This window comes from Eubalaena glacialis, chromosome 8 (genome assembly GCF_028564815.1).
Source record: "Eubalaena glacialis isolate mEubGla1 chromosome 8, mEubGla1.1.hap2.+ XY, whole genome shotgun sequence".
NCBI classification, from domain to species: Eukaryota; Metazoa; Chordata; class Mammalia; order Artiodactyla; family Balaenidae; genus Eubalaena; species Eubalaena glacialis.
The window spans coordinates 118,083,095-118,101,679 of NC_083723.1; the positions used below are offsets into that span (position 1 = coordinate 118,083,095).

At 48.5% G+C, this 18,585-nt stretch overlaps 1 protein-coding gene across 1 annotated transcript; it reads right to left on the reverse strand.

Annotated features, from left to right (window-relative positions):
• Positions 1-985: 985 nt before the first annotated feature.
• On the reverse strand, positions 986-6,538 carry NOBOX (NOBOX oogenesis homeobox). The gene is made up of 6 exons (XM_061198138.1): positions 6,514-6,538; positions 4,373-4,924; positions 3,848-3,954; positions 3,410-3,522; positions 1,985-2,289; positions 986-1,287 (listed from the first exon to the last, which is right to left on the reverse strand). The coding sequence occupies exons 1-6, from the start codon at positions 6,536-6,538 to the stop codon at positions 986-988; spliced, it is 1,404 nt and encodes a 467-aa protein (XP_061054121.1).
• Between the last annotated feature and the right edge of the window lie 12,047 nt (positions 6,539-18,585).

Genomic DNA, 18,585 nt, shown 5'->3' on the forward strand with positions numbered 1-18,585 from the left:
TTTCCAATGATCGTAGCATTGGAGGTCCAGAATGGCACCCGATGTACACTCGTCAAATGCACAGTGAGGTGGTTTGAATCAACAGCCCTCAAATTCTAGGTATTTGGGCACTGCAGGGTCATCAGACGTGGGTGCTAAATTTGTGTCTATAAATATATATAAAAAAATATATAAATAAATATAAATATATATTTATATACATATATATGAGCATCCTCTTCTTGGTCCTCCCACCCCTCATTCCCCCCCCCGCCCCCCCCCCCCCCACTCCAGAAAAAAAGACCACTGGGAATATAAGTCATGGTTCACAATTCTAGAGGCTTAACCTAAATAGCCTTGAGCTTCTCTCGGTAATTCTATCCCTGCGGGGCCCTAATTCCAGAGAAGGGCCGGGGCTCAGGTTTGCTCAGGCTCAGTTCTGGGTTTGGTACTAGAACATGGTTTAATGGCAGGAGCAGAGACAAGTCCAGGAGGCCCAGTTCCTCCTCCAGCAGGAGACGGGAGGGTGCCAGCCTCCACGTGATCCTGCCCCACGGGGACCTCGCCTGGGCCGCCCGGGACGCAGCTGGCCAGCTGAGTGGAAAGCAGGGACGAGCACGGTGGTCTTCACTGGCGTGAGAGGGGAGACACATCATCACAGAGAGAAACCCAAGAGTAGACCAGTTTACTGCTTACACTGGACACTGTGGCTCATCCGTGTAGCAAGGAAAGGAAACAACACAAACTGATACAAACTTTGGAGGTGATACAGGCCACCCTCTTTCTTCAGGGCCACCATCCAGAGGTGTGGGGAAAAGGGAAGGGCCAGGCCTCTTCCTTCTCAAATCAATCAGTGTCCAGCAAGATGAGTCCACAAAGGGGGGAAACGCGCTACTTCCACCCCCATCCATAGAGTCCAGTCTTTCCTAACACTTCAACCGCCGTCTACTCTGGGGCGTGCCAACCCTCCCCAGCAGGGTGGCCTCTTCACTCCTCGGCCCCAGCACTAGGGGCCGTGGCTGGTCTGGTCTTCCTCTCGGCCCTCCTCAGGGGCTGAGGGCAGCTCCACAGCGGCGGCAGGCAGCTCCTCTTGGGCCTTGCTGAGTAGGGGCTCAGCTCCGGGCCTGGTCCCTTCAGGCAGCCGGGCGAGGCCTGGAGAAGGCTGCCTGCTCGAAGTCTGAGCACAAGGGGCTGCAAACAGATCCAGGAAGTAGCCGTCCCCTCCCGGGGGGCCCCCCAGAGCTTGCGGACAGAAGGAACTGGGGAAGGGCAGGTCTGGCAGGCAGGGGTCATTCCAGGGGACTGTACCTGTGGGATCAAAAAGCACAACAAAGAGTAAGTAGGATGACGGGTACCCACCACGTTCAACGTGTTCTGTGACAGAGTCTCCTCCCGGCTCCACAGAAACACGGGTTAGGGCCCTGGAGCGAGTCTCCCCGCAGGACCAGGCAGGCTCCTGTCTCGAGGTCCTACGGTTGGGTAACAGTGACACAAAGTGGACCGTGGGTCAGGCCGAGTGGGTGCCCTCTCACGCAGGCGGGAGACTGGGAACCAGCATCTTTTCTTCCCCTTCTGCTGGAACTGAGTCCTCCTAAGATGGTCACTTCCAGGATTTCAGGGTCCAGGTGGCCCATCGGATACTCACATCAGCTACCATCTATCCCGTGCCAAGTACTCCACGCACGTTGTTCCTAATCCTCACCAAGCCCTCTAAGATATGGGAATATTATCCCCATTTCAGAATCCAGGAACCTCAGGAGAGCCAACAGCTGAGCTGGACTTTTAAACTTTGCTTTTCCTCACTCCAAAGCTCTCTTGCCGATTCTTACTCTGCTCTGAAACCTCCAAGAAACTTGAGGAAGAAGAGCTTCATAAAGACAAGCGGTCTTTCTTTAAATAACAGTGATTCACTCACCCCCGTGCCCTCCCTCCAGCTCATGAGGCTCTCTCCCTTCTCACCGTCCTCAGTCACCAAAGGCCCCTTTCTCTTCCAGCCCCGACTCACCCATGTTCCCAGCAGGTGGCTGCAGCAGGATCTGCCCTGATGGAGGGCCTGGGAAGTAGCCCTGGGATGTGCCCCCGCTGGGGCCATAGGACAATGTAGACAGAGAGTCTTCCAGCAGTGGAGGGGTCAGGGAGCTGGGCATGTGGAAGGGGAAGGGGTGCAGGTATGGAAACTGGGGCTGTGGGTGTTGGAAAAACTGGGTCTGTGGAGCCTGGGAGAACTGGAACGGTCCTGGCTGGCTGCCGGGTTGGTATTCCTGGGGTTCCAGCTCCTCCAAGTACGAGCAGGCGGGGGGTGGCGTGACGCTGAGAGAGACAGAGGAGTATTTGGTGCAGCTCAGGTGGCGGCCCCATTCCTACCGCGCAGCGAGGCTCCCCTCCCCATCTCCACGACCCCAGACTCGCCGCCGCCTATTCTCTCTCCTCCTGCTCTAGCGTCTCATCCTCGCGCCTGCGCTACTGCTGTGATGTCCTAGATCCTTCACGCCCCAATCCACTCACATCACATTTACTCCTTGCTTCTCTCAGTTACCCTCCCCCCCCAAGCTCCGTCTGTCTTTCCTCCTCCCGTGCCTCCCCCAGGATAAGTCAAGTACCACCGCCATTAGGTTGCGTACCTTGTCCCCCACGACCCACAAGGGCCATCCTTGCGGCTGCTCTCGTTGCCTGGGGTATCCAGCAGCAAAGACATCAGCTGGGAGGTGTGCACAGGGCCGAGGGGGAAAGGAAGGTTGGCTCTTCGGACAGGTGGGGGGCTGAAGAGTGGTGGGGTCACGTCCACCCTCTGGGCACCCTCACTCTGTTGGGTCGGGGCCAGAGTCTGGTCAGATGTCAGCAGCATGGGGGGCTCTAGGAACAGAGGTCAAGGGGGCGTTGTAAGAGTACGAAAGTGGGGGGGCAGCCTTGGCAGCGCTGGGTGTGGTCCAAGTGCACAAAGCCCAGGTCCCCCTGAACAAAACCATGGGGAGCTCCGGCCACTCCCAGGTCTTTCAAGAAACAGCCCTTTGACTCTGCCATCTTCCACACCGCTGTATTCCCCAGACAACCCTCGGAAGGTGGTCAGCTCACCTGGAAGGGGATCCAGCGGGGACTCCTGAGCGAAGGTCCCAGGCTCCCGGTCCGCGGGCACAGCAGGTGGCGGTCCGGCTGCAGAGCTGGAGGGAGATGAGTGAAGACTGTAGCTCGGGCAGTCCCTGGATTCAGACTGGGGCTTCAGTGTAGGGAAAGGGACCCAGATTTCCAAACTGTGCCTCCTACAAGGCACTGGGCAACTTCCCAACCCCACGCAGTCAAAATCGCTCTAACTATTAGCCAACACCTCCCTATGCCCAGCCTTTCAGTCTCTTCTCCCCCTAGAGCCCAGGATCCCAGCTTAGCCCCCAGTTCCTGCCCACGGGGACGGGCCAGGAAGAGGAGAAAGTCTTACCTGCATTGGTTGCTGGTGGGGCTGAGGGCAAGGCCAGCAGTAGCATCCTTGCTCTCCTTCCCAGTCATTTTCTCCACTTTTCGCCACTTTGCCCGGCGATTCTGGAACCACACCTGTAGGGGAGAGACACCCGAAGAGCCTGAGAAACAGGGTAGAGCCTGAGGCTCAGTCCTGCTGTCCCATGATGTCTCCGTGACTGTAGGAGGTCACTGCACCACTCAGATTGGCAGGGAAAGGTTCATCGAGATGGCCTCTGAGGCACTTTCCTCTTCTCATATTCTAAGGCTGTGGCGGTGTGGAAACAGGCAAGAACACAACCCTGTCTGAGGCCTCACCCCAGCCCCTGCCCGGAAGGTGCTGAGCACTTGTTTGGCTCTCCCAGAGTGCCGGCGCGTGGGTCCTCCTCCACCCCCGAGACCGAGGGCCAGTGCCCTTTACCATGATGCGTTGGGGGGTGACTCCCACCGTCTGGGCAATCTCTCGGCGCTTATCGCTGTCTGGATAGTGGTCTTCTTGGAAGAGCCTTTCTAGCTCCTCCAGCTGGTCTGGAAGAAGAAGACACTGGCTTGAGGATGAAAACCAGTGATGCGGGAGCAGAGGAGAAAAACAGATGCCCTCCAGATGGGACCGCTGTCCCCAACCCGAAGGCCTCCCCAGAGCCCTGCGACTAAGTTCCCCATTGGGCTGGGGCCTCCTCTCAGGCTTTGTGGCAGGGAACTGTGTGGTGTTTACTTTCCTGCCCCTTCTACCCTGGGCCCAATTTCATATTCTGATGAGAAAACCCAACCTTTCCCTCTGAGGTCAGAGGTCATGGCCTGCACAGGTCAAGAGAGGACCCAGCCGAGGTGATGTACAAACAAACCACACTCCTCTCTCCTGGGGCTGCTGCATTCTCTGTTGAGCCCAGCTTTCCCAGAGATGATGCCAGGTCCCCTAGGTTTCCGCTCACCTTCAGGGACTTACCCGAGCGGTATAGAGTTCGCGTCTTTTTCCGGCCCTGGCAGGTGACTTCCGGGGACTTCTTCTGGTCTGTGTTTTGGCTGTTCTGGGCCAACGTGCTGAGGAGGTTGGCCAGATGGCAGGAGCCCCGGCCTGACCCACAAGGCACTGGGTTGTACGTGGCCCGGGCTGCGTTAGCGACACTGGGAGATGCCATGGAGTCCAGACCCACAGCGTTAGGCTTTTTCTGCTTACCGGCGGCTGGAGAGTAGGGCCTCTTCCCCAGCTTTCCCTCTCTCACAGGGAGAGGATGCCCTTCCCCCTGAGGCTGGGGTCTAGGCAGGCCCAGGGTTCTGTCTTTGCGGACAGCCCCTGAGCCCTGGCGCTGGCAGGCTCTCCCAGCACCGTCCCCAGCTACTTCTCCAGGGGCCTCTGATGGCTGCTTCTCCCCGGGAGCAGCGCAGGAGAGGGGCACGTCCTCACTTGGGGCTTCCTGAGTGTGGGGGGCTGAACTCTGCAGGGGTTCCTCCTCCTCCTCCAGCCTGGCAGCCGGGGGCTTGTCTCCGCCCTCCTGACCTGTGGAGAGCCAGCACCCCCTGACCTTAGCTCGGGAGAAGGAAGAGCCTAGACCAGGAGGACGCGCTGCTTCCTGGTCTGCAACGGGTGTTCTGTTTGACCTGAAGCTTTCATTTGTCCACTTTTCAAACGGGGTAATCATTCCAGGCGTACCTTCCTAACTCGGCTACTGTGAGGATCAAATTAGATTATCCCACAGCTTGGAAAAGCAAAAGCAAATAGATGCAGCCATGAGGGGCCTGAGCTCGCATACCTAGACAGTAGGGGTGCAATCCTAATTTGGGGGGAACTTACTCTCTGTGAGTTCCCTGTTTTCTCCCCGAGACCTGGAATGTGAGTTTGAGGGACAGGCATCTATTCAGGGGTCTCTAGGGGACAAATGTTGGGGTGGACTGGGAAGAGAGAGAGAAATCGATGGAGACTGTGCTGTTTCTCAGACTGGATCTCGTTCCTGCGGCAGACACAGGACACGGCGGGACTGAGTGGTCTCCAGGAGCCCAGGCAAGGACATCAAAGGAGCTAACAGGAATGTCCACCCTGACCTGCCACAGAACCCACTCTGTCCTCGGCCACCCTCCTCTCCCTCATACACACCCCCATCCCCTCCCTGCAAAGCAGAACCACACTCGGGGGCCTCGGGCCCAGGTGGACGCCCTCCTTTTACAGGTAAGGAAGAGTGACCTGGCTGGCACTGAAAGCTCCTGTCACTCATCCTCCAAGCTTGTCTGTCCTTCTCTGAGCTATGACTGATTCATCAGGAGTTTACCATGTCCCAGGCATTGTGCTAGGCACCTTTCAAAGATTAGTCCAGCATGCATTTAATCCTTGTGAGGAAGGCATATTTATAGCTCATTCTAATAGGAAGAAATGTGGATGAGAAAGTTGAGTGATGTGCCCAAGCTCACACAGCGCAGTGCTCTTGATCACTAGACAGAGTCCTTCCTGGGGTCACCAACCCTGCCCCCATTCCCCTCCCAACTTCTTCATAACCTCCAGATCCCAAACCGTCTCAGCTCAAGGAGCTGCTTTATCATTTCTACCTAAACTGGAATATTTTTACGTGGATGCTCACTGGTAACTAGGAGCAAGGGTTTTTTTTAATGAAAGTTGCATGAGATAGAAGGTCTTAAGGAACGACTTTCTAACAATGTGTAAGAAAGATGTAGGTCATGGGCTAAGGCGCTCGCTTTGTCAGATTGTTTCCTAGGGTACAAGCTGGTGAAGGGGGTTTGCAGGCCTTCATGGCGGCACGAAGCGGCGAGGCTGGATGGTGGGACAGACGGGTTTTACAGCATTTTAGGAGCGCTTGTAGCCTAGCAAACCCGGTACACAGTAGGTGCTCAATAAATGCGACGTATCCGGGTGATAGGCCCCGGTTAGAAAGGTGACGGGTGTGGGAACCTAGAGCGGAAGAATCGCGGCCCTGCTTTTCTTCCCTTCATCCTTGGAGATCCGAACGCCAAGGATGGGGGGGTGCGGCGTGGTGGGCTCCCTGGCCCCCTGCCCCCTCCAGCCCCTCTCAGCTCCCCTCCAACACCCACCCTCGGCCTGCCGCTGGGCCCCAGCCCCTCAGGCCCCCGCGCACTCACCCCGCGGCTCCGGGCTGGGCTCCATGGCCTGGACTCCCGCACGCGGCCGCCGGGCTGCTTGCGCGCCGCCTAATGAAGCCTCGCGCGCGGGCAGGTGTGCGGAGCTGCGAGCCGGGGTGGGGGGGGGCCCGCGTCCCCACCCCGCCGCCGGCGAGGCCCACTCGGGAGGGCGGTGCGTGGGGCAGCTGCGGGCTGGCGAGGCCCGGGGGCCACGCCGCTTCCCGCCCCCGCCGAGGCCCGAGCCGGGGCAGGTGCGGGCTCCGCGGCGGCGGCCCCTCCCCGGTGGGTGGGGGCTGCACGCGGGGCGTGGGCGAGAGCCCGCCTACGGGGTCGCGGTCGGGAGGCTCGCCCTAGAGGGCCAGGGTGTTCGGCTGGGGGAGGGGGGACAGCTCCCTGGGCCGGACTTGGCAATGGGCTTGGTGGCGCCTTTGGCTTTGGAGACAGAGTCCTTCCTTGTGAACTGTGGAAGGCGACTTGGGGAGCCACTTATCAAGGGAGCCCCAAACCCTTAACAAGGGTTGCCTGTCTCCCAGCTGCATCATTGAGGTTTCCCCAAGCCTCAGGATTACTGAGCCCTCAAGACCCCGTGCCGATGGGAAGGTCCGTGGAGCACGGAGCTGTCCTCGAGGATGAAAGCGAGCTGGAAGAACCCAGGCTGCAGGGTGAAGTGGACACCTCTTGAATGGGACACAGTTGCACGCGCACGGGAGGCCGCAGGTAAGCCGGGAGAAAGTACTAGCTCGTCAAAGTTTTGTCTCATGTTTCCACCCACTTGATATCAGTTTTTCTGGCTGAGAATGAAGGGGCGTCTCGTAAGGGAGATCTCACAGGTGTGACCTTTACGACTCCCAGTTCCTGGAATGTTTCTTGTCTGCTTTATAACATAACTTCAGGATTTAAAATCCTCATGGCCTCTTTCTTCCATCTGCCCTTGAGTGGGAGGTGCTGGCCAGATTGAAACAGGTGCTTGGTGCTGGAGGTTTGGGGGTGGTCCAGAATAGAAATCAGGTGTTTTGCTTTTAGGATTTAAAAGACTCTGGACACCACGTGCTTTCGTGCTGTAATCACCTATTGGTACGTTTTCCTGTGCCTTAAATTCCTTTCAGGGGCTTGGCCTACACACGTGAACTTTGGAGAATTACGAGTTCTTTCTGAAATATAAAAATTATAAACGAGTTAACTCTGTGACAACATGACCAAAATTCCAGCCATCTGGTGTTTCATTCTGACTCCTTTAAGACTAATATCCTCTAATAAATGAGGGGTTTAAAAATAGGGCCCAGTTTCAGCTAGAAAGGAAGCATTCTAGGCCATGTGAGCAAGGAATGGAGGGCAGTGAAGTCGCTTTCTTTGTGAAACCATCGTTTGGTGGTGACATGGTGGTAAATGGAATGCAGTAGTGTGCTTGATTAAACATTTACAGGACACCTACCATGTGCCAGGCACTGTGCGCAAGTCACTTCCTGCCTGCAGAAGCTTACTGACAGAGAGGGGATTAGAACAGTGACACAAGTAAATGGACAGTGTCCATACAAGGAGGTCGGTGGTGAGTTAGAAGGATGCACAGAGGAGCAGGAAGCTCTGCTGGGCTCGGATTGGGGGTGGGGCAGGAAAGGCCTTCTTGGAGAGGATGACACATGAGCTTTGAGCTGAAGTTTAAGGGAGAGGCATTCTTACCATGTCACAGCCCTGCTTAAACCCTGAAGTGGCCCTTGCCTGCCTGTGTGATAAAAACCAAGCTCCCTAACCAGGAGAGGAGCCTTCTGAGGTCTGGTCCTTTCCTCTGAAGCCTCAGCTCGCCTGCTTCCCACACCCAAGTATTCCAGTTTTAATGTCTCTTTTGACCTAGTGTTTTTCCCCTGAATCAGAATTTCCTAGGGAATTTGTTTAAAATGTGGCTTCCAGGCCCCATCCCCAGAAATTTTAATTAGTATGTCCAGAGAAGCATCCTGAAAGTGTAACAAGCCCCTCAGGTGATTTTTATTCACGTTAGAGTTTGAGACACTCGTAGATCTGCAAAAACAAAGTCAACTAGAACCATCCCGGGGGATGGAAATGGGGAAAGTGGATGGTGGGGGACTTTGTGGGGGAAGGAGATGACCTGTTGTCCTTTACTGAGGTGTCTGCTGCAGTGAAAGCGGGTCACAATTTCTTAATAGGTTATCCTATCTCATTAAATTAAGAATAAATCATCCTTCCCTGCCATCACTTATGTTGTATTTCCTCTCACTGTCTCTTTGCCCTCTGCATGGGTGAAGGTCAGAAAAGCAAAGACTCAAATCACCCATAGACTGGACACCACCCTTACATAAAACTTTGAAAGATACAGAGTCTAACTGTATAAAAGGGTTTGCTCTGAGACTTAAGGAATTGAAGATGTTGGCATTTTCTAAACACATAAATAATTGAATTTGTTGGGCGTGGGCTATGACATTAGGGAAATCGAAGCTTTCTTTCTCTTTCTCTCTCTCTCTCTTTCTTTCCTCCCTTCCTCAGTCTTGATATTCTTGCCTTGTTGTTTTGTGTGGTTTTTTTTTTTTTTTACAAATGATATAGTTTTCTTTATTTACATGAAAATTTGATTTAATGGCTGCAAGTGAATTTGGTCTAAGAAGGCTTGGGATAGTGTCTTGATGCGTTTGGTTGAAAAGGGATTGTACTTAGGATATATGCTGTGGAGAGTGCTATCTTTCAGATAGGGAAGGGAGGCTGCTCTTATTGGGAGGGCAGAAAGATACTGTTTCAGGGGTACTTGGAAATATTTATTTCTAAGACTTGGTACATGGCATCTTCATGATCTTCAGGCATGTTCATATACCAGCCTTGTTTAGAGGGAAGGATTTTTTTTGGGGGGGGGCGGTGCATGGAGGGGAGGAGGTTGTCCTTAGTTTTCAGAGCCAAACTATAAACCACCACTTCCACCCTCTTAGCAAGAGCCATTTATTCCAACATCTTTATCTTCTCATGGATAGGAGAATGACAACCAAAGGAACAGGTCTGATGCTACTAAAGGGTATAATTAATCTTTTTTTTAAAAATAAATTTATTTATTTATTTATTTATTTTTGGCTGTGTTGGGTGTTCGTTTCTGTGCGAGGGCTTTCTCCAGTTGCGGCGAGCGGGGGCCACTCTTCATCGCGGTGCGCGGGCCTCTCACTGTCGTGGCCTCTTGTTGCGGAGCACAGGCTCCAGACGCGCAGGCTCAGTAGTTGTGGCTCACGGGCTTAGTTGCTCTGCGGCATGTGGGATCTTCCCAGACCAGGGCTCGAACCCATGTCCCCTGCATTGGCAGGTAGAATCTCAACCACTGTGCCACCAGGGAAGCCCTATAATTAATCTTTTTTTCCCCCATTCTATGTAGAGTTAACCATACAATTAGTTTAAGCAAGTGAAATAAGATTCTTTGTCCTTCCTCCCTCCCTCTCTATAATGAGAAAAATGACCAGTAGAAGGTGGTTGACTGAGAAAGTTTTTCAAAGCAGAGACACAGGGTAATTCATTCTTGTCCTACATGCCACTCCTGGGAGTAGGCAGCAACAGGTCATTGGAAATCCTGGGACCAGAGGCAAGAATACGGTTGTGAAAGGCAGAAATCTGAACGGGCCCTGGGTCGGGAGATCACCTTCCCAGCAAACACGGGAGTTAAAGGCCCCAGGAAACAACCAGGAGGAGAAGCACCCTCCAAGGCAGGGGAGGGCAAAGGGAAACCGGAGCTCATCACAGGTTCGGGGACCAGGACGTCCTGAGCCCGAAGGAGGCCCTTGGCCGGATGATCAGATAAACGCCGTGGGCTCACCTTGACAGAGCTGAGGGTGCCAGTGACGGGGGAGACACGGGGAGTTGCCAAAGTCTCTGCAGAGCTGCTTCCTTTGGAAACCCCGGGAAAGGCTGGTTGGAGGTGATGGGCATTGAGAACACCTGGCTAGAGCAGAAACTGCCCTGGCAGGGAGAAAACAGGTTCTGGCATGAGTGAGCCTGATCACTTCTAATCCCCGTGCCCCAGACTCCCAAGATTTTATGCATCTAACAAGAATAGTGACCGTGTCTAAGCAACGTAGTTGCTGCTGCTAGTTTTTAATCAGGCTGTCCTCCTAATAAATCACTCTTGCTTGTGTTTTGTAATTTACAAAGTACTTTCCCTTCCATTCGAATCCCCTCCTGATGTACCTATGTTTTGGAGACAGACTATCTTCTTTCTGCTCTGTTTGGTCTTCTCCAGGATTGCAAAGCTGTAATGCTAACTATAGCCTGGCATTCAAGACCCCCTCAAAACCCAGCCCCGGCCTTCCCTCATTCTTCATCTGGGGCTGCTGTTCCTCCTCCTCCTCTCACCCCACTCACACACCCTCGTCTGGTCTCCTCATGGTCTCCTCTCGTTCTAATCTTGTGGTCCTCTCTCAGAATGGCCCTCGCCTTCTCATGCCTCGGGACCACAGAGCACATCGTTTTATAGGCCTGGAACATCGTCCCTTCCCTTTTATTTCTGTTAAAGTCTTACTCATACTTGAAAGCCCAACCCAAATAATCTCTCTCCTGTGAAGCCTATCCTAGCTTTCCACCGCCAGGAGGAACTGCTCCTTCCTGTATCCTCCCACCGTGCCGTGTGTACCTTGATACTACATCACCTAACACAGGCTGACCTGATGAGAGCTCTGTATGTTCTCCACCGGATGGTGAGCTCTTACATGTGTTAACATACATCAGTTCACGCCAGGCACTTTCTACTTGCTCTACAAACATCAACTCATTGAATTCTCACGACAACCCTATAAGGTTCTATTGTTAGCCCCATTTTATCGAAGAAGAAGCTGTGACACAGAGAGCTTAAGTGCTTTGCCAAAGATCACACAGCTGGTAGGTGGCACACCCAAGATCTGAACCCGGTTGGTCTGGTTCCCGGCCATACTCCTAACCACTAGGCTTTCCTGTTTATGTCATTTATATTTGCATCAAGATCCTCCAGGGAACTGAATGTCAATATGATGACATAGTATGAGTGTGTTTCGTGTTTGGTAATTGCAATCATTGTTGCTTTTGTTGTGGTCATCCATTTACAATGCTTGGTGTCAGTCTATTTATCTCTTGTAAAAATAAAATACAGTGTGTGTGTGTGTGTGTGTGTGTGTGAAAAAAAAAAGTACAGAGTTTCAGTTATGCAGGATAAGTTCTGGAGATCTAATGTACAGCCTGGTGCCTGGAGCTAACAGTATGTATTGTATATATAAAATTGGCTATAGGGTAGATCTTATATTAAGTGTTCTTATCCCACACACAATAATAATGATAAAGGGGTGCGAGGGAACTTTGGGAGGTGATGGAAATGTTAACGGCCTTGATGATAGTGATGGTTTCATGGTCATATATTTATCCCCAAACTCATAGAGTTGTATACATTCCATACGTATGGTGTTTCAAATGTCAGTCATAACTCAATAAGGTAGTTTTAAAAAGTAAAAAAAAAGATCCTCCAGGGCTTGGCATGGTGGTTTGCACATGGGGATCAATGATTGTGCGTTGACCAGAAGTTGATCACCATGCCAGGAGTTAGAGAACAGCATGGGGAGGGAGGTGGCTATGGCTATGGCTGTACAAGGGAGCAACAGTGATGGAGCCGTTCTGAGCCTTGACCATGGGGGTGATCGCGTGAGTCTACACGTAAGATAAAATTGCATAGGACTAAACAGAGTTGACCCTTGAACAACACGGGTTTGAACTGCACAGGTCCACATGTGTGCGGATTTTTTTAAATAGTAAATACCATAGAACCGCATGATCCATAGTTGGTTGAATCCGCAGAGGTGAAACCTCAGATAGGGAAGAGCCACAGATACAGAGGCCAACTATAAGTTATACATGGATTTTCGACTGTGCAGAGAGTTGGTGCCCCTGACCTCTGTGTTGTTCAAGGGTCAAGTGTATATACGTATACACACACAAATGAGTGTGTGTAAAACTGGTGAAATCTGAATAAGGTCTGTGGATTGTGCCAATATCAGTTTCCTGGTGTGATACAAGATGTTTCCACGGGGGGAAGCGTATATGCGATCTCTCTGTATGATTTCTTAACACTTCACGTGAAACTACAATTATCTCAAAATTAACAGTAAAAAACATATATATGTGTACATACATACACGTACATATATACATAGACGTGTATATATATATATTAATCCCAGTGTTTTGACCACAAGTTTAGTTTGCCTGGATTCAGTTAAGTGTAATTGACAGAAATAAGATTTCGTGTAGCGTAGCACTCTTAACCTTTTGTTGACCGTGATTTTAAAACATTTAGATTTAAATTATATCTATTTCTTTAAGCGGGCTGTAGACAGGCAAGCAGAAAAATTTATGTCTAATTTGTTTTAAAAGTAAAATAACTCTGTCTCTCTTAATAGGAATGCAAATTTATCAGGAAAATATTGGTAAATACAGAATGATTAGAAAAGAAAACAGTACAATTTTCCATCAAACAGTATCAGTTGTAGACAGTTTGGTACCCTTCCTTACAGTATATCTGCCATTACTGTGTTTCGTATATGTTCTACATGATTGTAATTATACTCCATATATAATTTTGAGCAATACTCCCTGCAAAACGTACTGTGGAAAGCAGAGTCCTTTATTTTCTTTCCATCTTAGGAACTTATTGCGTGACCATACTGTAATTTAACTATTCTCCACCTGTTGGCAAAAACTTTTAATTTGAAGGTCTACATTTTTTTTAATTAAAAAGCAAATTTGAAATAAAGCTTCTAATTCTTTTTTTTTTTTTCCTCTTACAGAGTTTAAAAAAAAAAATCTCTTCCAGTTGGTGATTGATCTGACCTATGGTTTTTTATAGTCCCAAACCCATGAGGAACCACAAAGTTGTTCATTGCACAGAAATAGGCACCCAGGCTGGCAAGTGTACAATTAAAGTGCTTCATCAAGGAGGAGCCTGAAATTCTGAGGTCCTAAGCTTGACTGGCCAACCGGGCAGGTCTAGTGAGAGTTAGAAGATCCCCGGAACAAGGTGTTTTTCCTCCTTTACTGGCCCGGGGTTACACCCCTGCCAGTGGCTTGACTGACTTTTCTGGTGTTCAGGTGTAGGGTCGTGGCTCCCAGGAGAAAGTGCTCTGCCAGGAGCCCTCATCGTACAGGAAGAGAGCTCTGCCTTCTGGCCAGGGTGTGGTCCTCACCATTCTATTGGTGCTTTTAGGACATGGACTCATGTCCTCGTGGGCTTTGAAGCCTTTGAGCCTGTGCGTCTGGTACCCTGTGACCCAAGCACCATCCCCTCCAGGTCCAGTGAATATTGTGAAAGGTGGGACTCTGTCGTGGTCAGCAGGCTCCTCTGTGCTTTGGGACACCAAACTTTAAAGTCCACCCACATTAGAGTGACAATTCCAGCTCTTTGGAATTGAAGGTGAGCTGCCCTTGTCTTGAAATGTCTCCTTTTTCCTGATATCAATCAAGGGCAAGATCAGTAGTGCAGGTTAGAAGCTAGCAGCAACTTCCTTTGCATGCAGGAGGGGATGGTGAAATATCAGGCATGCATTTAAATGGGGCAGAGAGATGAAATGATAGAAAACTAGATTGATTAACCGAGAAATAATTAGGCTGGCAAAACCTGTCATGCAGCTTGCTGGAAAGACAAAGGAGCAACCCTATGGGCTGCTAGACGCAGTCTTCAGCTTGCAAAAGGCTTTTGATTGTCTCTATCTTATAACTGGGGTGCTGTGTGTGTTATTAAATTGACCCAAGGAAGCGTGGGCCTTGCCTGGGCCACCTGAATTCAGTCAGGCTGTCATTCAGAGCAGTCCCAAGGAGAGGGAGAAAAAAGCAACAGAGGTGGGGAAAGCCATATTTGGAATTAGAGATGCACCAGGCAATATGAGATCCATCTTCTTTAGTTGGGAGATATAATTTCTGATCTGAACTCTCCGAGATGCTGCTCCAAGGCCCAGTTGGTTTGGGCTCATGAGCAAGGGCAAGCACTGATGGCTTTCAGAGTTTTTAAACTTAACCTCATTCTCAAACTGAACTTCTGATTCTCACCCCAAAACCTGTAACACCCCCAGGCCTGCCTCTTTTTGTTTCAGCCACCCAGTTGGAATCATCCTTGATTTTGCACTCTCCCTCACAGCTTACATTTAAGGTGCCAGAATATTCCAGCCAGTTCAACCTCCGAAATACATCTCAAATCCTTTAACTTCTCTCTGTCATCACCACTCTGGCCCAAGCCCCTCTCCTCTCCTGCCTGTTCTTTAGTGACAGCTTCCTAAACTTATCTCCCTGTTTCCACTCCTGTCCCATTATAATCCATTCTCCACAGGCTGGCTAGGGAGATAGTCTTAAAATGGAAATTGTCATGTGTGTCACTCTGCTATTTATATGCTTTAATGACTGTCCATTGTACTTCGAGGAAAATGAAAACATCTTACCATAGCCCTGCATGATCTGGTTCCAGTTTACCATTTCTGCTTCATCTCAGGTGACTGTTCTTGTCCTTCAAGCATCTTAAACATATTCCATTCTTCTGCCTCAGGGTCTTTACATATGCTATTCCTGTGCCCGGAACCTCTCTCTTGGTGGTTCTTATGGCTAGCTCCTACCCAGCTCTTGGTTTAAGTGTTATTTCTCAAGGAGGAGTCCCCTGGCCACATTTTCAACTTAACACCCGCCTCCTAATATTTTCTCTTTGTTTTTATTACTACTCTTAACACAACATGTACTTATATTTTCATTTACAGACTGTCTCCTCTACTATATTTTAAGCTCCATGGGTACTGAAACTACAGTGGTTTGTTTCACCAATATATACCTGTGTATACAGATCTGGCAAAGTGGCTGCCTTATACATGTTAACTATTTGGCTGATGAATGAATGAATAAAAATATGGAGTTTTTAGTTGGAAGGGGGGAAAAAACGGATTATCAGATTCATGGCACAAATTACAGTTTCTGGTAATTCATAACCTGATGTCTAACAGGATTTGATAAGGCCGTTAAGTTGGAATGCTTCCTGAAAGTGTCGACCGTTTTGAGAACTGAGGAAGCCAGAAGCCAGGGATAAAATGTGGCATTTTAGTGCTTGCTGTAAAGAACACAGTGAAACTTGGCATGCCTCTTTGGTAAAGTCCATATTCACCAGAGGTCATGACTTTTCAGAGGAAAAGCATGACTTTTCAGAGCTGCAGCTTGTTAGGGCTGGTGCAGTCTTCAGAGATGAGCACAAACAATCTTATATTTAGAGTGGGTTTCTTGTAGACAGCATATAGGTGGATCTTGGTTTTTTTTTTTTTTTTTTTTTTTTTAATAAATTTATTTATTTTATTTATTTATTTTTGGCTGCATTGGGTCTTCGTTGCTGTGCATGGGCTTTCTCCAGTTGTGGCGAGCGGGAGCTACTCTTCATTGCAGTGCGTGGGCTTCTCACTACAGCGGCCTCTCCCGTTGCGGAGCACTGGCTCTAGGCACGCAGGCTTCAGCAGCTGTGGCACGTGGGCTCAGCAGTTGTGGTGCACGGGCCCAGCTGCTATGCAGCACGTGGGATCTTCCCTCCCGGACCAGGGCTCGAACCCATGTCCCCTGCATTGGCAGGCGGACTCTCAACCACTGCGCCACCAGGGAAGCCCCGGATCTTGGTTTTTTTAATCCAATATGAGTCTCTGCCTTAAATTGTTTAAGTGTTCAGACCACTTACACATAATATATCATTCACATGTAATGATTATTGTTATGGTTGGGTTTAAATCTATCCTCTTGCTACTGTTTTCTATTCATCACCTATGTTCTTGGTTCCTCTTTTCCTCTTTTTATGCCTTATTTTTGAGTAATCAGGTATTTTTATGATTCAGTTTTATCTCATTTGTTGGCTTATGAACAATAACATTGATTTATAACGTTTATTGACTTTTTTAGTGATTGCTTTAGGACTTTTGGGATACATGTCTAATTTATCACAATTTACCTTCAAGTGACATCATACCATTTCACAAAAATATAAGAATCTTACAACAGTCTATTTCGGTTTTCCTTCCCGTTCTTTGTACTATTGTTGTCATACCTTTCCCTTCTACATGTTATAAAACGCATGATACATTGTTATTATTTTTACTTTCAACAGTCAATTATTTCTTTAAAAATATTTTTAAAATAAAAAAATAGTATTTTACATTTACTTACATATTTACCATTAGTAAGCATTCATTCCTTTGGAAATAAGAGATTTCCATCTGGTATCATTTTCCATGTTAAAGGAATTCCTTTTACATTTCTTGTGGTAAAAATCTGGTGATGGGGTTTTCAGCATTTATATGTCTGAATAGTCATTATTTTCCTTTTATTTTTGAAAGCTGGGTATAGACTTTTAGGCTGACAGTTTTTCTTCCTTTTGGTGCTTTAAAGATTTGGGTCCACTGTCTTTTGTCCTTCAATGTTCCTGAAGAGAAGCCTGCTATCATTCTTAACTTTGTTTCTCTGCACCTGTATCTTTAGTTGATTTTAAGATTTTTCTCTTGATCACTGGTTTTAAGCAGATTGACTATCACATACCTTAGTGTAGTTATTTTAATGTGTTTTGTGCTTGGGGTTCATATAGCTTCTTGGATTTGTGTGTTCATAGTTTCCATCAAATTGGGAGATTTTTCATCCATTATTTCTTCAAATATTTTTTCCACCTCCCCTTTTTTCTCTTCCCTTCTTTGGGGACACAAATTATACTTAGCCTTTTGAAACTGTCTTATGGTTCACTGATGCTTTATTATGCTGCTTTTCTTTTTTAACAGGCTTTTTCTTCTCTGTGTGTCATTTAGGAGAGTTTCTATTGCTATGTCTTAAAGTTTTCTAGTTTTCTTCAGTGTCTGTAGTTAATTCCATTCAGTTTATTTGTCATCTAAGACATTGATTTTTTTTCATTTCTAGTACTGTAATTTCACTTGGGTCTCATTTATATCCTCCACATCTTTACTTAACATGCACATATTTTTCTTTACCTTCTTGGATATATGGAATATAATTATATCACTGTTTGAATGTTCTTATCTAATATTTTTGGGTCTGTTTCTGTCAATATGCTTTCGTCCTAATTATGAGTCATATTTTCCTGCTTCTTTGCATGTCCTGAAATGTTGTATTCAGTGTCAGACATTTTACCTTGTTGTGTACATGTAGGTGATGTGCATATAGATAGATATATCTATACCTGTATCTCCTATATATACAAGGTGTGTATGTATGCATGTATGTATGTGTGTGTGTATACACACGCACATAGATACGTATATATGTATATGTGTGTGTGTGTGTATATATATATATATATATTGTTGAGCCTTGCTCTGTGTTCTGTTACTTGGAAACACTTTAATCCTTTAAAGACTGACTTCTAAGTTGTGTTACCTAGAACCAGAGAAGCCTTCATTCTGGCGCTAATTTTCCCTATTCCTGAGGCAATATCCTTCTAAGTACTCTACTCAATGCATCATGTATTGCAAGGTTCTTCCACTCTGGCTATAGGAATACAGACTATCCCTGGCACTGTGTGAACTTCAGTGATTATTTTGCCTTTTCATTGGTTCTTTTCCCAACTAGGGTAGTTTCTTCACACATATGCAGTGACCAGTACTCAGCTGAAGGTTTGAGGGGAACCCCCTGAAGATCTCTGTGTCTCTTCTGCAGTGTTCTCCTCTCAGTGCAGCTCTCTTCTCTCAGTGTAGTGCTTCCTTTCCAGCACTCCATCCTGTGAATGCCAGCCACCTTAGTCTCCCTGAATTCTCAGTTCTATATCCTCAACCCTGCCCTGCAACCTGGAAATTTCCTCCAGGCAGTATGCTGGGGTAATTGTAGGGCTCAGCTCATTTGTTTCTCTTTTCTCAGGAATGACTGTTCTGCATTGGCTGTTGTCCAGTGTCTGAAAATAACTGTTTCCTAGATTTTGTATAGTTTTTACTTGTTTAAGGTGGTAGGGTAAATCTGATGGTGTTTGTTACTTCATATTGGCTGGAAGTGCCCACAAACTACTTTATAAATTTCAGTTAGCTCTCCCCTGCCTACAGGATAAAGTTCAGACTCCTTAGTTTAGCATTC

Coding starts and splice junctions, on each gene's coding strand:
- NOBOX (XM_061198138.1), bottom strand. CDS start 6,538: ATGGAGCCCAGCCCGGAGCCGCGGG. Junction 4,925..6,513: donor GCCCAGCCCGGAGCCGCGGG/GTGAGTGCGCGG, acceptor GGCTCTCCACAG/GTCAGGAGGGCGGAGACAAG. Junction 3,955..4,372: donor GCGAACTCTATACCGCTCGG/GTAAGTCCCTGA, acceptor TTCTTCTTCCAG/ACCAGCTGGAGGAGCTAGAA.